Source organism: Eublepharis macularius, chromosome 15 (assembly GCF_028583425.1).
Source record: "Eublepharis macularius isolate TG4126 chromosome 15, MPM_Emac_v1.0, whole genome shotgun sequence".
In the NCBI taxonomy this organism is placed as follows: Eukaryota; Metazoa; Chordata; class Lepidosauria; order Squamata; family Eublepharidae; genus Eublepharis; species Eublepharis macularius.
Window position 1 is genome coordinate 52,244,692 of NC_072804.1, and position 24,211 is coordinate 52,268,902.

General features: G+C 49.7%; 1 protein-coding gene across 2 annotated transcripts; it reads right to left on the reverse strand.

Moving 5' to 3' along the window:
• Positions 1-850: 850 nt before the first annotated feature.
• LIPE (lipase E, hormone sensitive type) lies at positions 851-22,145 on the reverse strand. Of its 2 annotated transcripts, none has more exons than XM_054999820.1 (10): positions 22,065-22,145; positions 13,965-14,497; positions 12,780-12,870; positions 11,978-12,123; positions 10,879-11,064; positions 10,097-10,391; positions 8,439-8,666; positions 7,282-7,422; positions 4,320-4,687; positions 851-1,434 (listed from the first exon to the last, which is right to left on the reverse strand). In XM_054999820.1, exons 2-10 carry the CDS (start codon positions 14,475-14,477, stop codon positions 895-897), a joined length of 2,508 nt encoding a protein of 835 aa, XP_054855795.1. In that variant the 5' UTR covers positions 14,478-14,497; positions 22,065-22,145; the 3' UTR covers positions 851-894. The 2 variants fall into 2 exon arrangements, with proteins under 2 accessions (XP_054855795.1, XP_054855794.1); XM_054999819.1 differs by lacking the exon at positions 22,065-22,145 and adding an exon at positions 15,252-15,270.
• Positions 22,146-24,211: the final 2,066 nt, after the last annotated feature.

The window sequence follows — 24,211 nt, forward strand, 5'->3', positions numbered from 1 at the left end:
TCAGAGCTCCCTTCATCAGATAGAAGGAGCATGTTGTTTGTAAGGAAACACCAAGACATCTCAGCTCCCAAGTATAGAATACCTCTCTCAAAATCAGCCTTTTATTATTTTAAAAAATTAATTTGTGCCTCCCCCAACCACTACTCTGGAGATGGGTGGAGAGGGAACAGCTCTTTGGAGGAGGGTGGAAACCCCCCAATCCCCCCTCGGCCTCCCCTCCCCTTTGGTTCACAGCAGCAAGTACATCAAAAGGCAAACAGATTTGTGCAGGAAGAGCACAGTGCGACGGACTTTGTCCCAGGTTAATACTGAAAAGTGGCAGTCAGGTCACCTCATTTGGTGAAGGGACAGGGCAGTGGCTGTAACACTTATTACACGGGCAGGGCTTGAATGCGAGAAGCACATAGTGCCGTGGTGGAAGAACAGACTTCCCTACTATTGGGAATAAAAGGCCACATGGTCTCTCTGTGCCAGTAGTACCCCTCCCAAATATGGAGTGACCCCAATCCTGAGGTGCTTGGATAACACTGGAGTGTTGTGCGTTGAAGAGCTGGACTAAGTGTGCCGGGTGTAAAGAAAGGCGGGACCACTGGAAAGGGGAATGAGGAAGGATGGAGGGGTCCTGAAACTCTGGCACCTGGAGAGGGTGGGGGTAGCACAGTCTCACACAGTTTTTTTTTTTTTAAAAAGCCCCACATATAATAAAACGGCACTCCAGCAGAGGGGAGAGATACCGTGGGGCAATTTCTCTTAGCACACACTGCTGCTGCCGGTGAGCATCACCCACAACAGAGAGAAAAAGAGCACCAGAAAGATTTCCACCGCAAAAGGAAGTCACAGCACACAATGGTAGTCTCAAGCCATGTGGTTCTAGTGTCGGACATGGGGGAGGAATCAGGCACCCACCCCCCGTCCCGCCGTGCTTCCCGAGGGGTCGGCATCTTGGCCGGCGGTAACATCGGGATTGGAAGGGGGCCTGGCCCCGCTTGGCTGGCCTGCGGCAGAGCTGCTCCCAGCGGGACATCCCTGGGTGCCAGGAGCCGCCTTGGCCACAGCACCTGTGGGGCCGCTCCCTTCGACACTGCTGCTCTGCTCCTCCTGTCCAGTTTGATTGCTGTTCTCTTGGGACACAGCGCAAGTGGCAGGCTGGCTGGCGGCAGTCTCGGTGTGGCAGGTCCGCTCCAGTTTGCGATGCTTGCGGAGGGAGGGGGCGGCTGGGGGCGGCTGCGGAGTCTGTTCTGGGGGGATCAGGATGTCATGGATGAGCTCTGTGCAGAGGGCAGAGGCCTGGCGGGTCTCGCGGGACAGCTGCGATAGGCTGAGGAAACCGTGGGGCAGGTCCTGTACCACCCGCAGGGTCACTGGCTGCCCCAAGGCCCGCAGCCGCCGGGCAAACATCACCGAGTCGTCCAACATGGGGTCGAGGGCACAAGCCTAGGGGGAAGAGGGGGAGAATTACGTCACTCAAGGCACTGTTCACAACCTGGAGCCCAGGCAACCTCAGTCACTGCCTTCCCAGGCTCTTGGAGGCTTTCTAAGATCAGCCTCTTACCAGGCATCACGTTCTGACTGCAAGGCTGCCCTCTTACGCCGCACCTAACAGGAGTGCTGCCAGATCTTGTTCTTGGGCCCTGTTTACAACACCAGCTGGCAACATGCCCTGCTTGGAGACGTCCCAGAGTCATAGAATCAGAGGGTCGGAAGGGAACCTCCAGGGTCATCTAGTCCAACCTCTTGCACAGTGCAGGAAATTCACAACTACTTCTTCCCCACACCCCCAGTGATCCATGCCCAGAAACTGGCAAAACACCGTCAGGATCCCTAGCCTAACTGGCCTGGGGAAAATTGCTTCCTTGCCCCAAAGTGGTGATCGGCCTTACCCTGGGCATGTAAGAAGGGGCCACGAGAACTAAGCCCTGATGTAACCCTTCCTGCCCTCTCTCTCATGATCTGCCCAAGTTCACAGAAACAGCAATGCTGTCAGGTGGCCATCTAGTCTCTGCTTAAAAACCTCCAAAGAAGGAGAGCCCACCACCTCCCGAGGAAGCCTGTTCCACGGAGGGACATGAGGGAAACTCATTTATCTGAACAGGAAGGTTCATTTTTGCTCTCACGGCTCAGAAACATAGACAGACCTACTTTCTGAGAACCTGCCCAATTGCCTTTCAAGGAGATCTTCTGGCAGATTTCATCTTATTTGCTAAAAGTTTTTTTTTTAAAAACTACCTTTCTCCCCTAAGTGCCGTTCAATTATGAACTGCGTGAAGGTGCGCTTTGCCTTTCCGGTCCCAAATCTACCACCAGTCTATTTCATTGGTGGCCTTGGGTTCTAGTGTAAAAGGAGGTGGCAAAGAACCCTCCTCGCCATTTTGTGTATCTTTTCAAGTGTTCTGAGACACTCTATAGGGCTAGTGGCTAACAGAGTAATGGCTGAGCGGCAAAACTTCAATTTTCATTCTGTTTTCCAGGAAGGCTTTTGTCTTTGTAATTCAACTCAAAACACGCAACTCAAAAGGGACAACAGGCTCCCTCCTCCATGTATAAGACTGACAACAGAACATATTTTCTGGCCACTCCTCCATAAAAACCATTGTTACATTGTTCTTTCTGTTGGTGCTCCACAAGATGATGAAGATATTTTTGTTCCAGCTGCCCTTTGGATCTGTCTTACACTGCAGATTCTTTCGTTTGTAGCTGTTTTGTTTAACTCCACACACACACACACCCAATACTTGTTTTGATATTGCGCCATATGCAGTATTTTAGCCAGGGGTCATTTCGTAGAAAAAGAGCTGGAGGAACTCATTTGCATAACTCATTAGCATATGTCACTCCCCTTGCCATCACCGGAAGTGTGTCATTGGCATAACTGATTTGCATTTGCCACACCTCCTGACATCACCTCTCCTGGCTGTTTTGGACCCAATCCTGGCCATTCAGGGCCGAAATTGGGCCCAAAATGACAAAAAGGGGCTGAGAATGGCCGAAAAGGGGCCCAAAATGGTCAGGATTGGGCTGCTACTGAGTGGGAGAGTGATCCACCACCTGTCAGAGGCCCGATCCGGGCCGTTTCGGCCCCATTCCAGGCTGAAACGGGCCCAAAACGGCCAAGAGTCAGGTGGGCGGGGCCACCTGACATGTGACCTCTTTGGGGAACTGCCGGAACTGCGTTCCTGCGCATTCCCCCTCGAAATGAGCCCTGATCTTCCCTATATTTAAAAGTCATCATTATTATTTTGGATGTCTACTTTGCTTACGATTAACCGCGTTGCTAAATGCTGTACGTAATTAGAGTTTAGCAGCATATCCGATGCAAAGTTACTAAAAAGGGGTGGGTGGGTTAAGTAAGCATACATTTGTCTGTCAAGGTGATCTGCATCGACAGAACAGGCCTTTTAAGAGTATATGCCACTACTTTCTGCAACGCACAAGAATTCTGGGGCAAAATGTTTAGGGGCTCCTCAGCAATAAATCTGTGAGTGTTAGAAAAAAAGAAGAGAAACGGGTCACAGGGCAGGAAATATTGGAAAGGCAAAAAAAAAAAAAGCTCATGGTCATAAAATCTAAACTGACAAGACGAAAAGGGAAGAATTGCTTCAAAAATCAGTTTTGTGGAACTCATGGCCACAAGATACTTGCAATGGTCAATTGCATAAATACTTTCTCTGAAAAGAGGAAGGTAGGCAAAGCACAAGGGGACTGTTGGAGGGGAACAAGATTCCCCAACTAGGTCCAGGCCTGGAGAGTGTGGGTGTCTAGCAGAGACAGAAGAGAGTTAGTGTCTATACTACAACATAAAATTCGCATTGCCTGTTGTTGTAAGTAGGATCCTCTCATGTAATTTTTGCATTGTCTGATGTGTCATATTAGTACTTACGTTGTGCTCCAGTTCTGTTTATATTTCCAGTTGGGTCCAGATTCCTACAATCCAAACCCTACTGCGTTGTCCACTGGCTGGCCCTTTCTGAGCATTGACTTACTCTGTGTAATCTGCCTTAAGTCCCAGTGAGAAAGGCGGACTATAAGTAACATAGATGGAAAAACAAAACCAGGCACAGTGGCAGATACAAGATCACTGGCAGTCCCAGCATTTGGCAGCCAATGGATTGGTCAGTACGGGAACCGACTCCATCATCCTGTATACATGAGTATTTCCCAGGGCACCCAGGTTGGATATTTTTAGTAGTTGAGTTGCTGGATGGAGGACCCTCACCTAACCCAGCACAGCTGTTCTTGCGTTCTCCCTGCATCCCACAACTTCTCCCCTTCATACATGCTGCCCCTCCACCATCTTCTCCAGTCCCCTTGCGCATGCTCACCACTATATGGACTGGCGGCAGACCCTTCAGCATGGCGTCCGGAGCCAAGAGAGGTGACATGAAAGGGTTCTTGAAGATGGGCGAGAGCTCTAGGTGCAGGCAAGTGGCTGGCTGGTCGGAGCGCACCGGCTGAAAGTTGTCCGGGAAGGTCAGCCCATGGTCGATGCCAGAGGCCGTGTCATCCTGCTTGCCCTCATTCAGAAAGAAGCCAGTCTGATGCCCTGAGGGGCTAGGGGGGCAGCCTCCATCCAGTGGGCAGGAATCTGCAATGCACGAGAGGTTCTGGCACGTCTGGCTCTTGCGGGACTCTCTGGAGTTGGAGGTCTTGGATTTCAAGGTTGCCTCTGAAACGCTCTTCCGCATAGACTCTGCACGCCGAAGAGGGGACCAAAGGGAAGTGAGCGGGGACTGAGTTTGGCCTGCTGCCGCCACACCAGAGACACACCTTTGTTACAGCCTTTCTCTCGGCTGATCACAGCATATTCTCTCTCTCCCCGCCAAGTATGTAAATAATTTGCCTGCCCCTCCACACAGCTCAACCAGCCTCAGATTTTATCCCATCTTAATGCCAACGAAAGACCCAACTGACCCCTTCTTATAGCTGTCATCCAATCTGTTCTTTCTCCCATGACTTGCTGCAAAAAACCCGACATCAATACAGAAGGCAAAATTTAATAAACCACACAATAAAAATAAATAAAATTTGGGTGCAGATTACCACGTCTTTTACTCCTTCACCAAGAAAGCAATCCAGGGGATTGCGACACAACGCTACGGCATTCAAGGGACAGAACTTCCATGTTTTAACTGGAGCCCGGAAGGGAAAGAAGAGGCAAAACTATTAGGGCCAGGACCATTCCGCTGCTCTGCACTTTCCCCCACCTCTGTTCTTGCTACCCACGTTGTTTTTTCCAAAAAAAGATTTCCTAATTCCAAAAAGGAAAAAGCCCCCTGCCAGTAACTAGAGTGAAGCATTTCAACTGAGCACCTCCATACAAAAGGGGAGTGTTGCTTGCTTCGAAAGCAGACTCGAGAATCACCCTGAGACAGAACATATGAAAATGCCTTATACAAAATTAGTTCCAAGTGGGTAGCTGTGTTGGTCTGCAGCAGAAGAGCCAGATCTGGGGCTGTAGGTTAAGCCAGCCCAGTGTCTGCCGGCAAAGGCTGGCAGTAGCTCTCCGTGATCTCCGAGTAGAGGGGTCCTTCCCAGCCCTCTGTCCAGAGGTTCTTTTCACTGGAGATGCCCAAAGCTGAGCCTGGCGCCCTTGATATGCTCTAGTGCTGGTGCAGGGGCGAGAATGTTGGTCTGAGAGACCCAGGTTCGAATCCCTGCTCTGACATGGAAGCTTGCTGGATGTCCTTGGGCCAGTCACTCCCCCAGCCTGACCTACCTCACAAGGTTGTTGTTGTGAGGATAAAATGGAAGAAGGGAGCTCCTTGGAGAAAGGGTGGGATTAAAAGTAGTATTACTAGATAAACAAATAGAAGTAAAATAAAGAGCAGAATAATAACCTTGAACGTAAATGGATCCTGCCTCCTGCTGCTTGGCACCCAAGAACTTTCCACGATTAAATGCCTCCCCCTGCGCCCTCCCTCGAAGTAAACAGTCCTCCAACAACGGGAAGCAAGAAAAATTTCCACGTGCTGTGCTATGAGTATATGCCAAGCAATGCCAGCCTCCTTTGTACTGTGCCCACACACTATGCCATGCTGACTCCTGCTGAATGGCACACAATGCCAGCCTTGGTTGCATAAACAGGTGGCTACGACAGCTTTACAGGAGGGAAGCCATGGCCTGAAGCAGAGAATACAGCAGCCCCTTTGCAATCCTCTCCATTTTCACAAGGAAAGAAGACAGAGAGAGGTAGTCAAGTTCCTAGCTCTCAAGGTGGCAGCAGGGATATCGCTGAGCCACATTTGCTCAAGCACGGGAGACAAAAATCTGCTGTGCTGGAAGAAAACCGCAAACCTCGTGGAACCCACACAAGGGAAATTGTTTTTAAGAAAACAGTAGCAATATGTTCAATTAATTCTAAGTGCAAGATTAATGCAAAAATAATAATTAAAAATTATTTTAAAAATTATTATTTTTGCATTAAACTTGCACTTAGAATTAATTGAACATATTGCTACTGTTTTCTTAAAAACAATTTCCCTTGTGTGGGTTCCACGTGGTTTGCGGTTTGCTTCTGGGGAAAGCCTCTCTCTTTGTTTGCGTGCTGGAAGAAAAGGCAAAAAAAAATATACGAATTGTCGGGAAAATAAGGAGAATGTCAAGATGAGGAAACAGGAGGCCTGGGTTTAAGTGCCCTGGTTAGTTACAACGAGCAAGATGTGACACAGTGTGACTATGTGCAAATATGCCACACTTACAGATGTTCAGCCTGCCCAAGAAGCTGGAATTTCTGATCCCAAGACACAGCTATTTTATTTTGCAGAGCTTTAGAATCCCCATCTATAAAGGGTATTTAATTATGCCAACAAACACCATGCCATGCACAGTCAGGGAGCGCTATCCTCTTCCAGCCAAATCCATGCCCAAGCCTGAGCTTGTGTATGCGTGCCAAGCAGTACCAACTGCAGCAACTGCTCCCACGACTGCGCAGAAAGCCATACTAATGCCGCCGATGTAACCTTGTCCCTTTCTCGCTTTCAACAGCCACGCATGCCGTTAGGGACAGGTTGAGGGCGTGGCTCCTACCAGCTGGTGAGTTAGTAAGGGCCAGGTTCTGGGTTCGGGAGAGTTGCACCCAGGACAGCATCGACAGGAGCTGGGCCATGGGGCGCCTGAGGTAGCCCCGCGGGCACCAGGAGAAAGGGCTGCTCCCTGCAGAGACAAGGTAGGTGAGAGAAGGACTGGAGAACAAGAGCCAGAGAACGCAGTAGTGGCGGCCTAGGGAAGAACGCTTCTTTCCATTTGTCCCTACACCCCCCCCCCACCGCCCCTGGTCATTCTTGCCTGTATTCTCCAGCAGGGAGTTGAGCAAGGCCGAGGCGCTCAGGCGCAGGTCCCGGAAGAGAAGGGAGGTGTCTCTCCGCATCATGTTTATGGGGCTCAGCTTCTCTAGGGTGGTGTCCTCTGATTGCTCTGGATCCATCCCTGGGGGTATGGAAGAGAACAGGTGTAAAGGTAAAGCGTGCCATTGAATAGCATCCAACTCACTGCAACCCCATAACGTTCCACTTTATGGGGGTTTCTAAGCAAAGACACGAGCAGAGGGGGTTTGCCACTGCCCTTCTTTGCACTGCAGCAGCCCCAGTCTTCCTTGGTGGTCTGCCATCCATAAACTGGTTGTGGCTGATCCTGCTTGGTTTCTGAGCAGATCAGGACAGGTTGGGCTATTAGGGCTGATTATCTCAATACACCATTATAAAAATAGAACAGGCTTGCAGTGCTCTTCTAAGCAGAATGACACCTACTCTAAGCCCACTGACTTGAATGGGCGTAGAGGTGGTTTGCCACTGACTTCCTCTGCATACCAGTCCCCGTCTTCCTAGGTGGTGCCCCATCCAAGAACCAGCCCCGTTTAAGCTCCTAAGCTCTGACCAGATCTGGCTAGTTTGGGCTGCTACAGAAAGAGGAGGGGTGTTCGCTTCTCTCAGTCTCAACCAAACGTTCCCCCTTCACGCACCCTTTCTCCTGATGATAACTCCAGAGGAGCCACGCTGGACTGCTGCAGGAAAAATTAACAGGATTCTAGTGGCCCCTTGAAGACTAACACAGTTTTCTTCTAGCAGAAACTTCTGTGGGCTAGATACACACTTTTTGAAGACTTAGGCTGCAGTCCATGGAAGCGCAGGCGGGTCAGAAAACGCCTTCCCATTGACCTTGGAAGGCCTTGCCTGGGACCAAGTGAGGGACTTTCACATGCCCCGTCTCAGGGCTGGGGCTACCTCCCTTCTTTTACGCTATCTCTGCGTCAAAGCCCCAGGCCCCGTCTCTTATTGCAATCACTGCAGTTCCAGCCTCTTGCCCAAGTCCCATGTTCAGTCCCTCTCAACTCTTGCCTAGTCCCAGTTGCACAGGGCAGAGCTTTGCCACAACCCTCCCGAAATCCTCTGTATCCTTCCCTTTCTCCCATCTCTGTGGCACTCAGGCCACCACAGGGCCCTCACCGGCATAGGCGCTGAGGCACTTGCATAAGACGCTGAGCGGCAGGAGTGGATCGAGCAGGGTCAGGAGGCGGGAGGGGGAGGCCGTGGCTTGCATGAGGGTGGCCGGATAGGCCACCATGATCCCATCTGGCATCTTGATCCCAAAGGCGGCTGCTCGCATGGAGACCGTGAAGCACAGGTTCCCGCCGGCGCTGTCTCCCGCAAGGCACACCCTCTGCGCTGTGGAACCTGACAGGAGGTGGAGGGAAACAAAAAACAAGCCGTAAAACTAATTAAACCACGTGTCAAAAGGTTGTATCAAATGAATTGTTCAATAAAAATCTTGATAATACAAACAGGTTTTTTGGACGTGTGTACTAAATCATTTACAAAGCTTTTTTACATCTAACAAAGTTCTCTATTAAGCAAAGCATTTCAACAACTTAACAGGGAGGTTATGTTAATTTCCAGTCTACTCAAAATACTACACAAGCCTCTCAGGATGTTATTAACAAAACAACTCAATCTTGTGATAAAGAGAGTATCCGAGAGCATTAAAGGGCTTGTGCATTTAAACATCCAAAAATATATATTGCACAATTTCATTCACAGTCAGGACATTGAAGAAGCCTCTGTAGATAGTATTTCACAATCAACTGAATCTTAATATAGCAGGAAAGAGTTTTTATTCAAATCTTTAATTTACATAATATTGTGAACTGTCCTGTTATACTTGAAACAATCCAAATTAGTCTTTGATTCCTTCTCAGAGGATATGATTTCAACTGTGACCATGACGGGTAATCTGGTTCATTGTCCCCATTTCCAGAATTCTTTCTCAGAGTAATCACAATTTAACGGGATTTCTACATAATCAGAAATATTGCATCCTCATCATTTCAGGCCAAAGGCTTGTGAAATACTGAAAGTCAGTCAGTAATTTAACAAATATTAGAAAAGAGGAAGAGTCCAGTAGCATCTATAAGACTAAAAAAAAAATTGTGGTAGGATATGAGCTTTCGTGAGTCACACAACTCACTTCTTCAGATACTTTGTTCCATGTCCCAAAGCAATTCTGGCACCACTACAGCAAATCGATCCTGGCCTCATCCAGAAAAGAAATCCTTCCAATCTTTCTTGCAGTTCCTTCCCCCCAGTATCTGGTGGTGGTGTCTTTTTCAAATAAGGCTTTAGATGGGTGGCTAAATATTAGCAAAATTCCCCAGCAAGGGGAATCCAATTGTGTATCCCATTGTTCCACTCAGCAAAGTGTAACAAAAGCAACTTAAATGGCTTTCAGTGGAGGAAGAGTCACTTAAGCTGGACAAAGGCTGCAAACTTCGATGGTAGGATGTAAGCCAAAGTCTTAGCAGGAGGCCCCCCCTTATAAGAAGTCACAAGAAACTGCCCCCTTTGTCCCAGGTGCAGAACACGTGTCAGAGGTTCAGACCCTCACGTGTCTCATAGAAGGGCAAAAAGAGACTATGCCCCCCTAAAGAACTGTTGGCAGGGATCATAGGATGTGCTGGCCTAGATAAACTGCAGTCACCAAGCCAGGCACAGTATGAAGGAACTTTAAGTTCACACAATCTTCCCAAAAAATCTTGGCAGGCAGGGCTTCTCATCACAGCAGTAGCCAGCACCCAAGATCTACGCTCCCCCTCCCACCCCCCTCTCACCTAAAAGGTGGCAGTTCTTGAGGGCCCAGCAGTAGGCATAGAAACATTCCTCCAAGGCCCGTGGGAAGGGTGCCTCGGGTGCCAGAGAATAGTCAATGGAGAGGATAGGGGCGTCCAGCTCCTGTGCCCAGGACTTCAGGTACGGCTCGTGCGACTTGGAGGTCTGGGCCACAAAGCCGCCGCCGTGAAAATGCACCACCAGGAACGGCGAGCGAGGCAACGGCTTGGTCCTCCAACGCAGCTCCAGGGCAAGGGTCCCTTCGGGACGCACCAGGCTGTTCAACTCCTCACTGTCCTAGAGGTGGAAAAAGAAGCACAGTGCGATGCCAAGTGCCCCAGCTGGCACAGGCCGGCATCTCTGGGCGGTGCCAGTCCCTGGGGCCCTGTGAGCTAAGGGACTCTCCAGACAAACAACTTGTCATGGGAACAGTGATTCTAGTAAGTGGGGAATCACATGCTGTATTGACATACATGCTGTATGTCAAAGATTACCACGACTGAGAGAAGGCAGGACTACCACCTTTCTTCTATCCCTGAATTTTCTGCAGTAAGGGGAGGGGGCATTCAGCTACCTCACTCCCCCTGCAAGCCGTGATTCAGCTACCTCACTCCCCCTGCAAGCCGTGATACAGCCCAGGAAGCTTTGCCAAGCCATGGATTCTACAGACAGATGCTAGAGTCTACACAGGAAAAGCTCAGGGCTGGCCTTGCTCCTAGGCAAAGTCTGCTGCACCCGCCCAGCCCTGGCCAAGGCCTCAACACAGCTACTCTCTGCCCCTTACCTGCCCCTCTCGGAGCTCATAGGAGATCAGCCTCATCTGCACAGCTCCAGGTCCGCTGTGGGCCACCGGAGGTGTGATGGTAACAGACAGCTTAGGATCAGCAACCAGCGGCAGGTCAAAGGAGTTGGGCGGCACCAACAGCGCCCGAGAGACGCGGACCTGGGAGGAGGCCATGCTGGCCAGGGACTGCAAGGAAGGCAGAAGCGGCACGTGATTCACTAAAGCAACGGCTTTTCTTAGCTTACAGTATTTTTTGGGCCCCGCTTGGCAAAGAGAAACTTCGCGTTACTCTCTCCCTTCCCAACACAAACCTCCAAAATCTCACGGCGATAAAAAAGCCATCTGTTTCTTTGGCATGTTTTGCCTTTATAAAAATATAGCCTTGCTGACCATCAGGGCCACGTTTTGCACATTATGCAGAGGAAAGCCCAAACTCGACCCGGACCTTTCTCTTCCAGTTCACCCTGGTCTTCCTTCACCATCCCGACCTCACCGCTCACCTGTAAGAATCTCAACCCATAATTTCAGAACTACTGCCTTAGAACACTTATCCAAGGCACAGTTCCCTGCAAGGTATAGCTAAGGTACTGGTCCTTCTCAAAGGATCAGCAATAAAGCCATCCCTTCCTATGGGACTCGGAGTGCAGCAGCCACTCCAGGAACAGCGATCCAGACAAGTTAGCCGTGTTAGTCTGTAGTTGCAAAATAGCAAAGAGTCCAGTAGCACCTTTAAGACTAACCAACTTTATTGAGGTGTAAGCTTTTGAGAACCACAGCTCTCTTCGTCACATGCATCTGACAAAGAGAGCTGTGGTTCTCGAAAGCTTATGCTAGTCTTAAAGGAGCTACTGGACTCTTTACTATTCAGGAACAGTGTGTCAGTTGGATGGCTCCTCATTCTTGCCAGGGTGGGGGTACCCCACTGCCGCCAGCCCCCTTTTTTCTCCAACGCTCCCACTCTTGCCCCCATCATGTTTCTTCTTCTCCTTCTCCCAAATACCCCCCAAACACTTGCAGGCAGCATCTCCGTCCCCATGTAGATCCCCTTCCCTTGGCTGTCACAACGGCCTACAGCCTCCCTTTGGACAGGGTTACTCACGGCCAGTAATTCCATCTCAGTGATGTTCCAGAAGCTTTTCCAGAAGTGCACGTCCAGGTTTTGCGTTATGCGCTCAAACTCGCTCCCTCGCAGCTCGGGGTCAATAGCAAACTTCCCACTGGTAAAAAGCGAGCCAGCTGCCACACCTGCACAGATGGGGGGGGGGAGACAATGGGAGTGCAGGTGAGGTCTCTCCTCTGGAATTCAAGGAAGGAGCAGCCACATGATGGCATTGTATCTCCCCAGTCTCCAGTACAGAGAAGGAGAAGGCTGGGGAATAAAGCACGTCGCTAATAGCAGGTGGAGAGTTCAAAGAAAATACCTGCAACTAGATAATAACTAGATGACTAACCTTACTGGGTCAACTTTCTGGCGTACAGTGAAGGCAGGGCATGCAATAATTAGATAACAAACCCTACTGGGTCACTTTAAGACAAACACGTCTGGCATACAGTGAAGACAAGGCATACAGTAACTAGATAACAAACCCTACTGGGTCAACTTTCCGGCTTACAGTGAAGGCAGGGCATGCAATAACTAGATGACTAACCCTACTGGATCACTTTAAGACGAACGTGTCGGGCATACAATAAAGGTTTTCTTCTTGGCAAGAACAAAAAGCTTCAGGCTAGCTGTTTCGACAAAGCAGACAGCCATTCTTGGCTTGGGCGCAATGCGTGATGCGAAGGGAAGGACCCACAGGTATGTCACGGGACAAACAAGCCCTGCAATGCTCATGTGGCATAATGGGCAGGGTGGCATTAATGAACGCATAGACCGGTTGCTGGAGCCCCATACTCACCGATGCCAGACTCGTGACGCTTGTAATTTTCCCCGAAGGAGACGAGGCCGATAGCGATGGTCTGCAGGAAGGGCCGGATAGAGGGGGCAAACTGAGGCAAAGGACAAGAAGGGAGTGTTAGGGCCATCATGGGAGCGCCCTGCCTCCTAATCTGGGATGTTCCTTCCATCCCAGGGTGGTGCATTCTGAGCTAGAGTGAGGCATACTGTTGGTAGCCAGAGTGAACCTAAAGAGATATTTTTGGAAGCAGCCCCAGACACCCTGGGCCAACACAGAGCCTTATACTTATGGGCTGGGTGGAAACACACAGACAGGATGAAGGGACCTTTCTGGGTCAATACTCAATATGTAGGGCCTTGGCAGCTGGAAGCAGCTCGATGCATGACAGCGCATGCCTCTTGCCGCTGCCACGCAAAGTCACTCTGCCATGTTCCTGCCTGCAAAGACCCTGACATCCCAAGTCCTGTCCAACCAGGCCGAGCGACAGCAGGGATGGGTAAAGGGAGAGCCAGGAGGGACTTGCGAGAGAGCACTGCATATCACATCAGCTCAGGGCCATGTTGCCAAGGCCACAGCCTGCCTGGGAAGGTAGGGAAGGGGAAGGCCAAGTCTAGCTTTCCACCATGGGGAGAGACCCTGCCGGAGAACTGTGCCTCGTCTTTCAGAATACAGGAAAGCTCTGCTTTTGGAAGTGGGGGAAATGGCACAACCAACAGAGATCGGCACAGACCATGTGGCGTGCGCGCATGTCTTCCTGTGAGAAGTGCAGGAAGGAAGAGGCCTGCTTCTCCTGGGATGTTTTGGGAGGTCCTGGTTCTTATATACTGATGCAGCACTGTGGCTATCGATCGATCCGGTCCCTGCCCCAGAGGACTGCGATCTAAACCCAGGGGGTACGTGCAGTCGGGTGAAAGACAGCAGAAGAAAGGGACGCGAGCAAAGGCAGCTTGCTATGGGCTAGTGGGAACGAAGGAGGCTAAGGGGTTACGTCAAATGCTTCTACGGCCAGTGCTGCACAGAGGCAGAGGCAAGCTCAAGGGGGATATGAACTCATCTCTTTGATAAAAGGAGCTATTTGGGCAATTAAGGGGGACCTGACAAAGTAAAGGCTGCGTGCAGGAGTCAGTGGCACACTGCAGGATGTATTCCACCACCTAAACCCCAAACACCCTCCCCTTGCCTCACCTGGAAGCCCATGCAGCGGCCGTAGAAACACCCCTTGTGCATCGTGACGTACTCCCGCAGGAACTGCTCCGAGAGCCGGGGGTCCTCGTGGTGGAAGAGGCAGCCGGGGCGGTTGTGGGTGAGCAGGCGCTGGGCCAGGTAGACCAGTGCCCGCAGCTGGGTCAGGGCGGTGCAGTAGGCCTCCAGCTCGGCGCAGTTGTGCCGGCTGCGGAAGAAGATGCTGCTGCGGTTGGCGGCCACGTACCGGCTCTTGTGGATGATGTGGGCCAGGCAGCAGCGCACCGTCTGGGCCAGGCTGCGGTAGCCGTTGGCTGGCGTGTGCTCATCCAGGTCAAAGATGTGGTAGATGGTGGCAAAGTGGCCCAGCAGCGGCTCCAGGTATTGTGCGTGCTCCCGGATGGCCGTGAAGGCTGCCACGAACCGCTGGCCTGTCTCGGTGGTGCTCTCCCGGAAGAAGGCAGCGTTGTCATCTGCCAAGGAGAGCAGAGTCTGGAACAGGGGCCGGGAATCCATGGTGGCCGCCTGAGGGGGGCCTGCACGAGGAGAGATAAGAGTTCAAGATAGGAACCCTCCTCCCCAAAGTGGGACAAAAGGGCTCCCTTGGACAAGAGGACTAGAATTGCCAACAGCCGGTGCGGAACCTCCTAACTCTCGCCTGCATGCCTTGTTTACCACCCTGGTGGGGCATCTGGCATTCCACAGTTTTACTGCCCCCTCCCAGGCAGCCAGGAAGCCCTCTGAGCAGATCAGAGCTTAAAACGATATCTAGGATCATACAAGCCAGTTCCAAACATTCTGTCACAGTGTAGTGTGACCAGCGCCATAATCCAGGATAGATCTGTTCAAAGAGGAATGGCAGGTGGGGTCCCTGGGAAAGTGAGCAGGGCTACCTGTCACCTTAAAGGGCTTTTCTCCCATGCAAATGTCACTCAACATTCAGCACTATAACGGCCCGTTTCTCTCCGACCAAGATCTGCAGGACAGAGTCAAGGATACAGACACACACACAGGCATTTTGCTAATTCAGACTGACAGATGTTTCCACAGCACGTCTCAATGTCCACATACGTTACCCCAGCAATCCTCCCAACAGCCTTTCAAGGTGGGCCAGCGTTATCATCTTGCGATGCAAGGAAGGCTGAGAGAACAGTAGGTTTGAAGCAGAGGTGAAATCCCCGTCAGGGACTTCCCGCTCATGTTGAGCTGGAGGCGACATCTGCTCTCCAAACTGCTCTGACCGGCACAGGAGACAGAGAGAGAGAGAGAGAGCAAAGAGGCGGCACTAACCCATCCCCAGCTCAGCAGCTTCCCGATGCTATATGACAACTGGCTGCCCGCCCGACCAGCCGGTTTAAAAGATCTTTGGGAAAGCTAGCAGGCCAACTCCGCCTTGGAGGAGGCACCAGCTTACACTAGGGAGGAGAGACGGAGGATTTGGCCTCCAGGAGTCAGAGAGAGTCAGCATGCTCAGATTTTATTCCCAACAAAAAATCGCTGGGAGGGGGGAGGGGGGCAAGGCTGCTATCTGCACTACCAGGAGTTTCTGATGCAAATTCTGCCATGAGGCATCTCAGAATGCCATGGGGGAATAACTTAGGTAGGGTGCCATGCATTTGCTTCATTAGAAATTGGCTGCAAAATTGAGCTGGGCGGGAATGCAGGAACTGGGGGATTTTTGTTGGGGGGGGGGAACCATTGGAAGGGTGCAAGGGACTAAAACAGGAAGGAATTTGGCAAGAAATATTGAGTCAGGAATCACTCGGGTACTAGGGGTTGGCGAGAAGGAATATGGGAAGTAACAAAGTGAAGAGTGGAGAGCCTGACTCCCAACAATTAAGACAAAGCCTGCCCCCCGCTCCCCCCCGCCCTGCCATCTGACAATTTTCAGTTTCTTCATTTGCAAAAGCCATAAGGCCTAGATCTCTTTTAAAAAAAAAACAAATCTGAAGAAGAGAGCTGTGGCTCACGAAAGCTAATACCCTACCACAAATTTTGTTAAGTCTTATAGGTGCTACTGGATTCTTGCCCTTTTCAAACGGCCACAGTCCGGCTTGTTACCCGATTCTCTGGGCCACTTGATCAACAGAATAAACACGGCGCAGCTGACCCCTAGGCCCCCATCCCAATCCTCAGCTCCAGTCAAAAAGAGTCCAGTAGCACCTTTAAGACTAACCAACTTTATTGTAGCATAAGCTTTCGAGAATCACAGTTCTCTTCCTCAGATGCATGGAGGGCAAGAAGAAACTGGTCAGAACTGATCTCCATATCAGAAGGAGCTGTTTGAGAGCTGTTTGCATCTACTCCTCCCTCCCCTCCCCTCCTCTATATCTGACCGGTTTCTTCTTGCCCTCCATGCATCTGACGAAGAGAACTGTGATTCTCGAAAGCTTATGCTACAATAAAGTTGGTTAGTCTTAAAGGTGCTACTGGACTCTTTTTGATTTTGCTACTACAGACTAACACGGCTAACTCCTCTGGATCCCAGCTCCAGTAGGTCTCATTTTTTGGTCGATGCTGCCAGAACTGGGTTTGTACTGGAATGGAAAGGCTGAGCAATTGGCACCAGCTGCAAAGGCAAGCAGAGACTCTTCTTCACACATGGCAGCGAGCCGGGGATCTTTATGGGAGCCTCGTGATTGTGTTTGCCAGAAGGCATTCCATAGGAAAGGAGTTGCCTCTTTCCATGAAGGGACAAGTTCACCCCGTACCTTCTGATCCCAGAGGCTCCCCAGAGTTCATTTGGAAGTAAATAAGAGCCTGAGGCTACTGCAGAGCATTCGCCTCTGCACAGAGAAGCAAAGGTGGCAGAGAAATGCAAGCACTCAGCGGCCAGGAGGACCCACTTAGTTATCACATTTTAGGCAGACTAAGTCAGTGGTCCTGGCATGCTCATTTATATCACTGGATTTTATCTGATAGGCAAGGTGGGGACTAAATAACTCCACAACGGTGACACTGGTACAATTTTTTAAAAAAAAACAGATAAAGAGGTGGAGTGGGTTGAAGGAGGGAGGGAGAGGAACGAAAGAGAGAGAAGGAAAACAGACCCTGCAGAAAAATAAATTTATAACAACAACAACAGCGCTGCTCTTCTAGACAGATTAGTGCGCCACTCAGAGCAGTGAACAAAGTCAGTGCTGTTATTATCCCCACAATGAAGCTGGGCTGAGAGGAGTGGTTGATCCAAGGCTACCTGCTTAGCGCACGGCAGGAGTGGTATCTGAACCAGCAGAGGGCTGATTCACAGCCCAACTACTTAACTACTATTCTACAGCAGCTTTCATGGGTCCCATGTTGCAGAATGGGATGAGAGGATGAAGACATATGCAAAAGGTACCCACTAGAGGTTCAGAAAAAACACTGTGGGACGGGGCCCCCCATGGAATCTCTTAAGTCCACCAGGTCTCCCTATGACCCCCCCCCCCGCATCATGCCACCCCATTCCCTAATTCCCAAATTCATCTTTGTCTTGTTCATCTACGCCCTCCATTGCTCAATTTTGGGGGGTGGGGGGGATAATCTAAATTTTACACACACGCACCCTATTCAAAACCCATCACATATAAGTGCGCATATGAACCCCTTATCAGGGCTTGCCACATGAACAAGGACCGCCCTCCCACTTTCCAGCAACAGTGATGTACCCACCTACGTCTCGAACACAGATCACGTTATCTGTTTTTCCCTCGTGCGTTTTTCAACTTGTTTCTTTTTTAAAAGCTGCTGCATGAATATCCATTCTGACCTCTGGTCATTGCTTTGTTTTTTAAAAAACGAAACTCCACGTTGCAAAATCCTTTTTGGGGAGGGGGTCGGGAACGTGAACATGGGATGGCACAGAAACTGGTCGATCAGCGCATTACACAGCTCATTCTGATACAGTGTGGCAGGACTAGTTTTCAAGGGCCCAGGTCTTGGAAGTGAACAAGTACGCCTGCATCCCATCCACCCCTCAAGGTATCCCTGGATGTGCCGTAACACAACGTACTTTTAAAACCTCCTTTATAATTATTAAACTAGCAAACATCCAGGATTATGATGGAAGAGGTTATGCAAAGAGAGGGCCTCTATATTGGGCAGGGGGTGGTCACGCATGGACAAACACATGCACACCCATCCACAGTCATCACAGGACTGAATCTAACCTATTCAGCCGTATCCCTTGATGATATTTGTTTTATGCACTTTTAATGTGCTGTGTTTGCTTTATGTGCTTGCATGCCCTGCCTTGATTTTACTGGCATGTTTTTATTTATGACCTGCTCTTAATTTACTTTATTGACTTGTCTTGTTTAATTAGTTGTTGACGGTGGAGAATGCCCTCAAGTCATCGCTGACTTATGACGATTCCTGGCAGGGTTTTCATGGCCAGAGACTCACAGAGGTGGTTTGCCGTTGCCTGCCTCTCTCTGCAACCCTGGTCTTCGCTGGAGGTCCCCCACCCAATTACTAACCAAGGCTGACCCTGCTTAGCTTCTGAGATCTGACGAGTTCAGGCTCACCTGGGCTATTAGTTAGGTTGTGTTTTATCCTCTTAGTTGTGAGCTGCCTTGGGAAGGTCTGGAGAGGTGACATATGAGTTTTCCAAATAAATAGACATTAAACTGGATGTATGAGAGTGACATCTGGCCTGCTTAATCCAGAGATCTATTCTTTGCAGAAGACCAGCACTGGAGGCAAAAAGTCCCAAACCCACACAGTGTTAACACAATTTCTGAGAACTTCACGAATTCCATTTGGACCTCCACGCTTCCTCTCTGGTGGTGCCTGGTACCAGCCAAGGACCAAACAAGTCAAAAAGCTGTAAGATTCACATTCAGACCCTCCCGTGTATGTTTTCCTTTGTAAATTATAGATCATTCAGTTATTTCAGTTAGTTTGACCTCAGGATAATGGGGCAAAAAGTAAGAGCCTCAATAACTCAGGACCACAACAATCACAGATGGACACATGCAATCAGGGCAGGGCGCTCAGGGACATCACAGAGAATGCCAAGAACAAGGAACGTAGGGGACTGGGAGAGAGGGCAGAGAAGAACCCGGCCACAAAAACAGTCAACAGCCAGCTACAAGGAGGGTGTCGTCAGGGAGAACACAAAGTCAATTAATTCTCTTCTCTCCCTAGGGCTAAGAGTTGTGTGCAACCTTGCCCTTTGACCTCAACTTTGGGGGGGAGGAGAGACGGGAAACTGGCGCAAGAGACTCTTGCCGTCAAAGGCCTGGCCATCACATCAGGCTATAGCCATGCGCTCCAGGATTGGTGGAGGACAGACCCGCACCTTTGCCTGACCTGTCCTTCAGCTCTTTGCTCTCAAGGGGCCCGTGCTTTGGATTCCGGTAAAAAAAAAACACTGATGAAAGAGGGAGAGAAAAAGAGCATCAACAGGCCACTTGAATTCAGATTAACAAGCATCATACGACAAGGAAGCCAGCTGTGCTCAGGGCAAGGAAGCTGGCTGTGCTCAGGGCAACTCCCAGTGGTGCCAGGCACTCATTATTAATAACACAGATTCCTTTGTGACTTGCCAGCCAAGATGCCAACCGCTCCCTACCCTGGGTGTTAAACGGAAACTGCAGGGGCTGGAGAGGACAAAGATTTCGCGGTGGAGGGAAAGCACCCGGCATGCAAAGCTCCCATTCTACAGTTTGGTGATGTGTGGAGCGGTGCAGCAAGTTTGGCCAGCCTCAACTTCCACGCAAGTGTTGAGGATGCTTCCTTTTGTAAACACTACTTAAGACAGAGACAGTGTTAATTATGGCCCCGGAGAAATGGCTGCCAGTCGTTTCGGAGCCTAGAGGATACGTCATGTCAGCATTCCTTAAAACACCCCTGCATGGAAGGCATTAGCCTCCTCATATTGCGGGTGAGGGACTGAGACTGAGAAAAAAGCAGCTTGGCCGGGCTGAGGTGAGATTTGAACCCGGGACTTCCTGCCTCACCTGCTACACTCTTTGATTCTGCTCTGCAATTATACAGGATTCCTCTAGAGAATAATGCAGGGGAGCTCCTTAGGAATACAGGTACCAACTCCTGAATTGATATTCCATGTGGACATGACTGGAGCAGCAAGCAAGACTCCTTAGAGAGCACAGCTGAGCTGTTAGATATTCCCACAGGACTGCATTCGACCACATAGAAAGAAGGGCTTCACCCCAAAAATCCTTGGGGTAATTCAGCACTGTTTTCCGTTGTTCAGGTGTATACAAAGAACCAAAGTGAGGGACAGCCTTACACAAATGGGGCAGGAAACATCTCACCTCAGTTACTTTTAGCAGTCGGCATGACCTGGGTTCATGCATGAATCATGTAAAAATCTGCTAGCAAAGAATGAAGCAGGTCTGCCGGGAAGTACGGAAAACTGAACTTGCAGTTCTAGAAGATCAAGTTTCCTGCCCTTGTGGAGGACGGCCAGGTGGAGGGGGGAGATGGCAGAGGTTGAAAAAAAAAGACACCAAGTGAAAAAGTGCGCGACTGATAATACAGCAAAGGTGTTTCCTCGGCATCACCAAGGGTTGTTCTAGACCAACTTGCCCCCATGCTGCATACCTTAATATCTGGATTTCCAACAGTGGTCAGTCAGGCAGTTGTTTAGAAAGTCCAGCAGCGTCTTCCACTCCTCTGGTCTGACCCCAAAATATTGGCTGGGGGAAAGGGGACCTAACAACCACTTCTGTTCTAGATGCTGTCAGAGCAGAAAGTAGAGATCTTGAAGAGCGAGGAGGGGGGCTGAAATATTTGACCAGTGTGGCGTAGCAGTGGATACAGTGTTGGGCTTAGACCTGAGAGATCTAATTCAAATCCACTTAAGTCCAGAAGTTTCCTAGGGCACTGTGGCTAGTCTCTCTCTTTCAGCCTAACCATGGGGTTAGGCCTGGTTATATAAACAAGATCTGCAAAGCAGTGAGAAATCAGAAGAACAGCCTGAGAGGATGAACTTTGGGACGCTACAAGCCCCCCTCCCTACACACACAGGCCAAAGTTTTTGACATAACCCTTCTTAGAACTGACATCGTATCAGGAGAAATCAAGGCTGTGGAAAGCCAGTTTGCTAAAAGACAAGGAGAGGTAGCTGGCAGGGGAGATGGCATCGCAGTATACGGTAACAGAGAATGTGGCAAGGCAGATCAACTTGCATTTGAGGGCATGTGCGCACACACACAGGCAACTGACGTTGACAGCCACAGGGCAAAATGAAAGACCCCCTCCACACCCACAAACCCCAGATACTAAGTTATCTGGCCAAGGCACCCCAGTATATTTTTCAAGGATGATGATCATAGACTTGAGGGGATTTCTTAACAGTTCAAATACCCCCTTACCATCTTCTGTGGGGTGTGTGTGGATAACTAAGGTTACCAATCTCCAGATGGTGACTGGAGAGCTCCCAGAATCACAACTGATCTCCAGACCACCAGGACTAGATCCCTTGGAGAAAAGGGCTGCTTTGGAGGGTGGAGTCTAGACCCTAACCCTGCTATGGACCCTCCCCTCCCCAATCCCACCCTCTCCAGCCCCCAAATCTCCAGGAATTTCCCAACCTGGGACTGGCAACCCTGATGACCAGAGTACAGCGACCCTCAAAGACTCCAGGTACCCCTCCCCATCTTACTTTCTCCTCCTCCTCCTCACTCTCACAGCTGGTCCCCCTCCCATCAAACCCTCAATGGATCCTACACAAAATCTCTTCCCCTTGGGGAGATGCAGGGCAACAGGTCTGAACTGGGGTTGCCAACCTCCTGGTGATTTCTTGAAATTACAACCGATCTCCAGGCTACAAAGATCAGTTCCCCTGAAGAAAGTGACAGCTTTGGAGAGTGGGCTCTAGGGCATTATACCCCACTGAAGACCCTCCTCAAACTGTGCCTTCCCCAGGCTCCAGCCTCCAAATCTCCAGAATTTCCCAACCTGGATTCTCTTCTTTTAGGGATTTAATTATTCAAGCCTCCCTCATGCCTCGGAGGGAGAGAAAATACCAGCTCGCCTTCTGACCTCCCCCCTTCCCCGATGGACTCGCCCGGTGCTTGAGGGAGGAGGAATAGGCCCGGACCCCACCATTGCCCTTGACGGGGGGACGCATCAGGCACGACCCCGCCCACTCACCCAGAGGGGCTCCGTCGCCTGCGCCGGCTGCCCTCCAGCTCGCCCCCCTCCAAACCGGCTTCCTCCTTCGGATCGAACGCTCGAAAGGGCCACATGACTGGCGCGCACCAATGGGGCGAGGGCGGAGCCGGAGGGGCGATTCGTTGCGACGTCGCCGGAGGAGGGGTTGCCGTGGCAACCCAGGCCTTGCCGGCCTTAAAGGGCCCGCACGCTTTGCAATGCAGACGAGATGCAGTTGCCAACTCCCGGTCGGGAAATTCCTGGTGATTTGGGGGTAGTGGAGTTATAAAAAGAGGAGTTTGGGGAGGGACTTCAGTAAGGTGTAATGCCATACAGTCCACCCTCCAAAGCAGCCATTTCCTCCAGGTGAACTGATCTCTGTTGTCTGGAGAGCAGTTACAATTCCAGGAGATCTCCAGGCCCCACCAGGAGATTGAAAACCATAAGGGGGAAACCTAAGTATTTAATGTGTAATTTAAACTTTATGATGTGTTTACTCAGGGCTTTTTTTCTGGGAAAAGAGGTGGTGGAACTCAGGACCGCACAAGGACGTCACTTTGGGTCAGCTGGAACAAGGGGGGGTTTTAAAGTTTAAATCGCCCTTGGCAAAAATGGTCACATGGCCACACCGCAGGAAGGGCAATCTAAACTCCCCTCTGTCTGGAGATCAGGGGGCGGGGCCACCAGCCATGTGGCCATTTTCAAGAGGTGCCGGAACTCCGTTCCACAGCGTTTCTGCTGAAAAAAAGCCCTGCATCTAGCAAAAAGGGCAAGGGGAGCACTTGTCACACCTCCTCCCATGTTTGACACAGTAACACTGATTTTGCTGGGGGATGGAGAGGAAAGAGGTTTCAGAACTCATTCCACTGCGTTCCTGCTGAAAAAAAGCCCTGTGTTTACTATACTCTGTATTTTATATATCGGAAATTTAGTGTGCTTCCCATTTTTGGGAACTATTTGTTAATGATTCTTACGAAATCAGTCCTAAGGAGGAATGGATAGGAGGAGGCTGTCCACACTGCCTAGGCAGTTTTTCTTTTTTGAATTAGACCTTTTTCATGAATGCATATAGTATTGTTGTTGTTTATTTATAGTCCACCTTTCTTACTGAGATCCTAAGTGGATTACATAGTACAAATGAATACAATATAATCAACAGCTAGGATATTCATGGAGCAGAGTTCAATAATGAATAACAGTTAGGACATTCTGGGAAACAAATACAATAGAGTACGGCAGCCGCAAATTTGACAAACTAGCATAAAGCCGAACACAGAGATGAAACCTATTCTGAACTAAAGCATAAGTAATTAACATGACGTCTTGAGCAACAGGGAACTACCCAGTATCTACACTGGGAAGTATCACCTGTTGAATTTAATGAGGGCTTACTACTAAATCAGACTTCAGTGGGATATAATTTGTGCAAAAGTATATAGCATTGCACTTCAAAGTTGCAGTCCTAGCACAGTTTCAGGTCGATAGCCGTGATGGTTTGCAGTAGACAAGCAAGATTCAAGTATAGTTACACAACAAGATTTGTGCGACAACACAACAAGACAACAAGATTTCCAGGCTATGAGCTTTCAAGAGTCAAAGCTAACTTCTTCAGATACATTTAGAAGTGGAAGTATGTAGGCTTTTATCCAGCAAGAAGGTGGACGGAGTATTTAAAGTCAGCGTATAATAATAGTGTACTTAGCTTCATAAAGCTGGGGTGTGAGAAGCAGAAAAGTAGCATCTGTACTGCAAGAAGAATCCAATGTCCTAATAAGCCCTGGGAGTTGGGGAATGTTCCAGATTTGCAAATGAACTCAGTTTCAGCACTCACCTTGTAATTTTCCTTTGAAGTTTCTTGTAATTTTCCTCTTGAAGTTACTATTGCTTTTAGGTCCGCAACAGAATATCCTGGAAGATTAAAATGTTCTCCCACTGGTTTTTGAACACTGGATTCTTCTCTCACTACAGATGCTAATTTCCTTCTTCTCATACCACAACTTTATGAAACTAATTACAATATTATTATACCTTACACTCTTACTTTATATACCTTTTCCATCTTCTGGCTGAATAAAACCTTGCATACTTCCAGTTCTGGATGTATCTGAAGAAAGGAGTTTTGATTCTCGAAAACTCATATCCTGGAA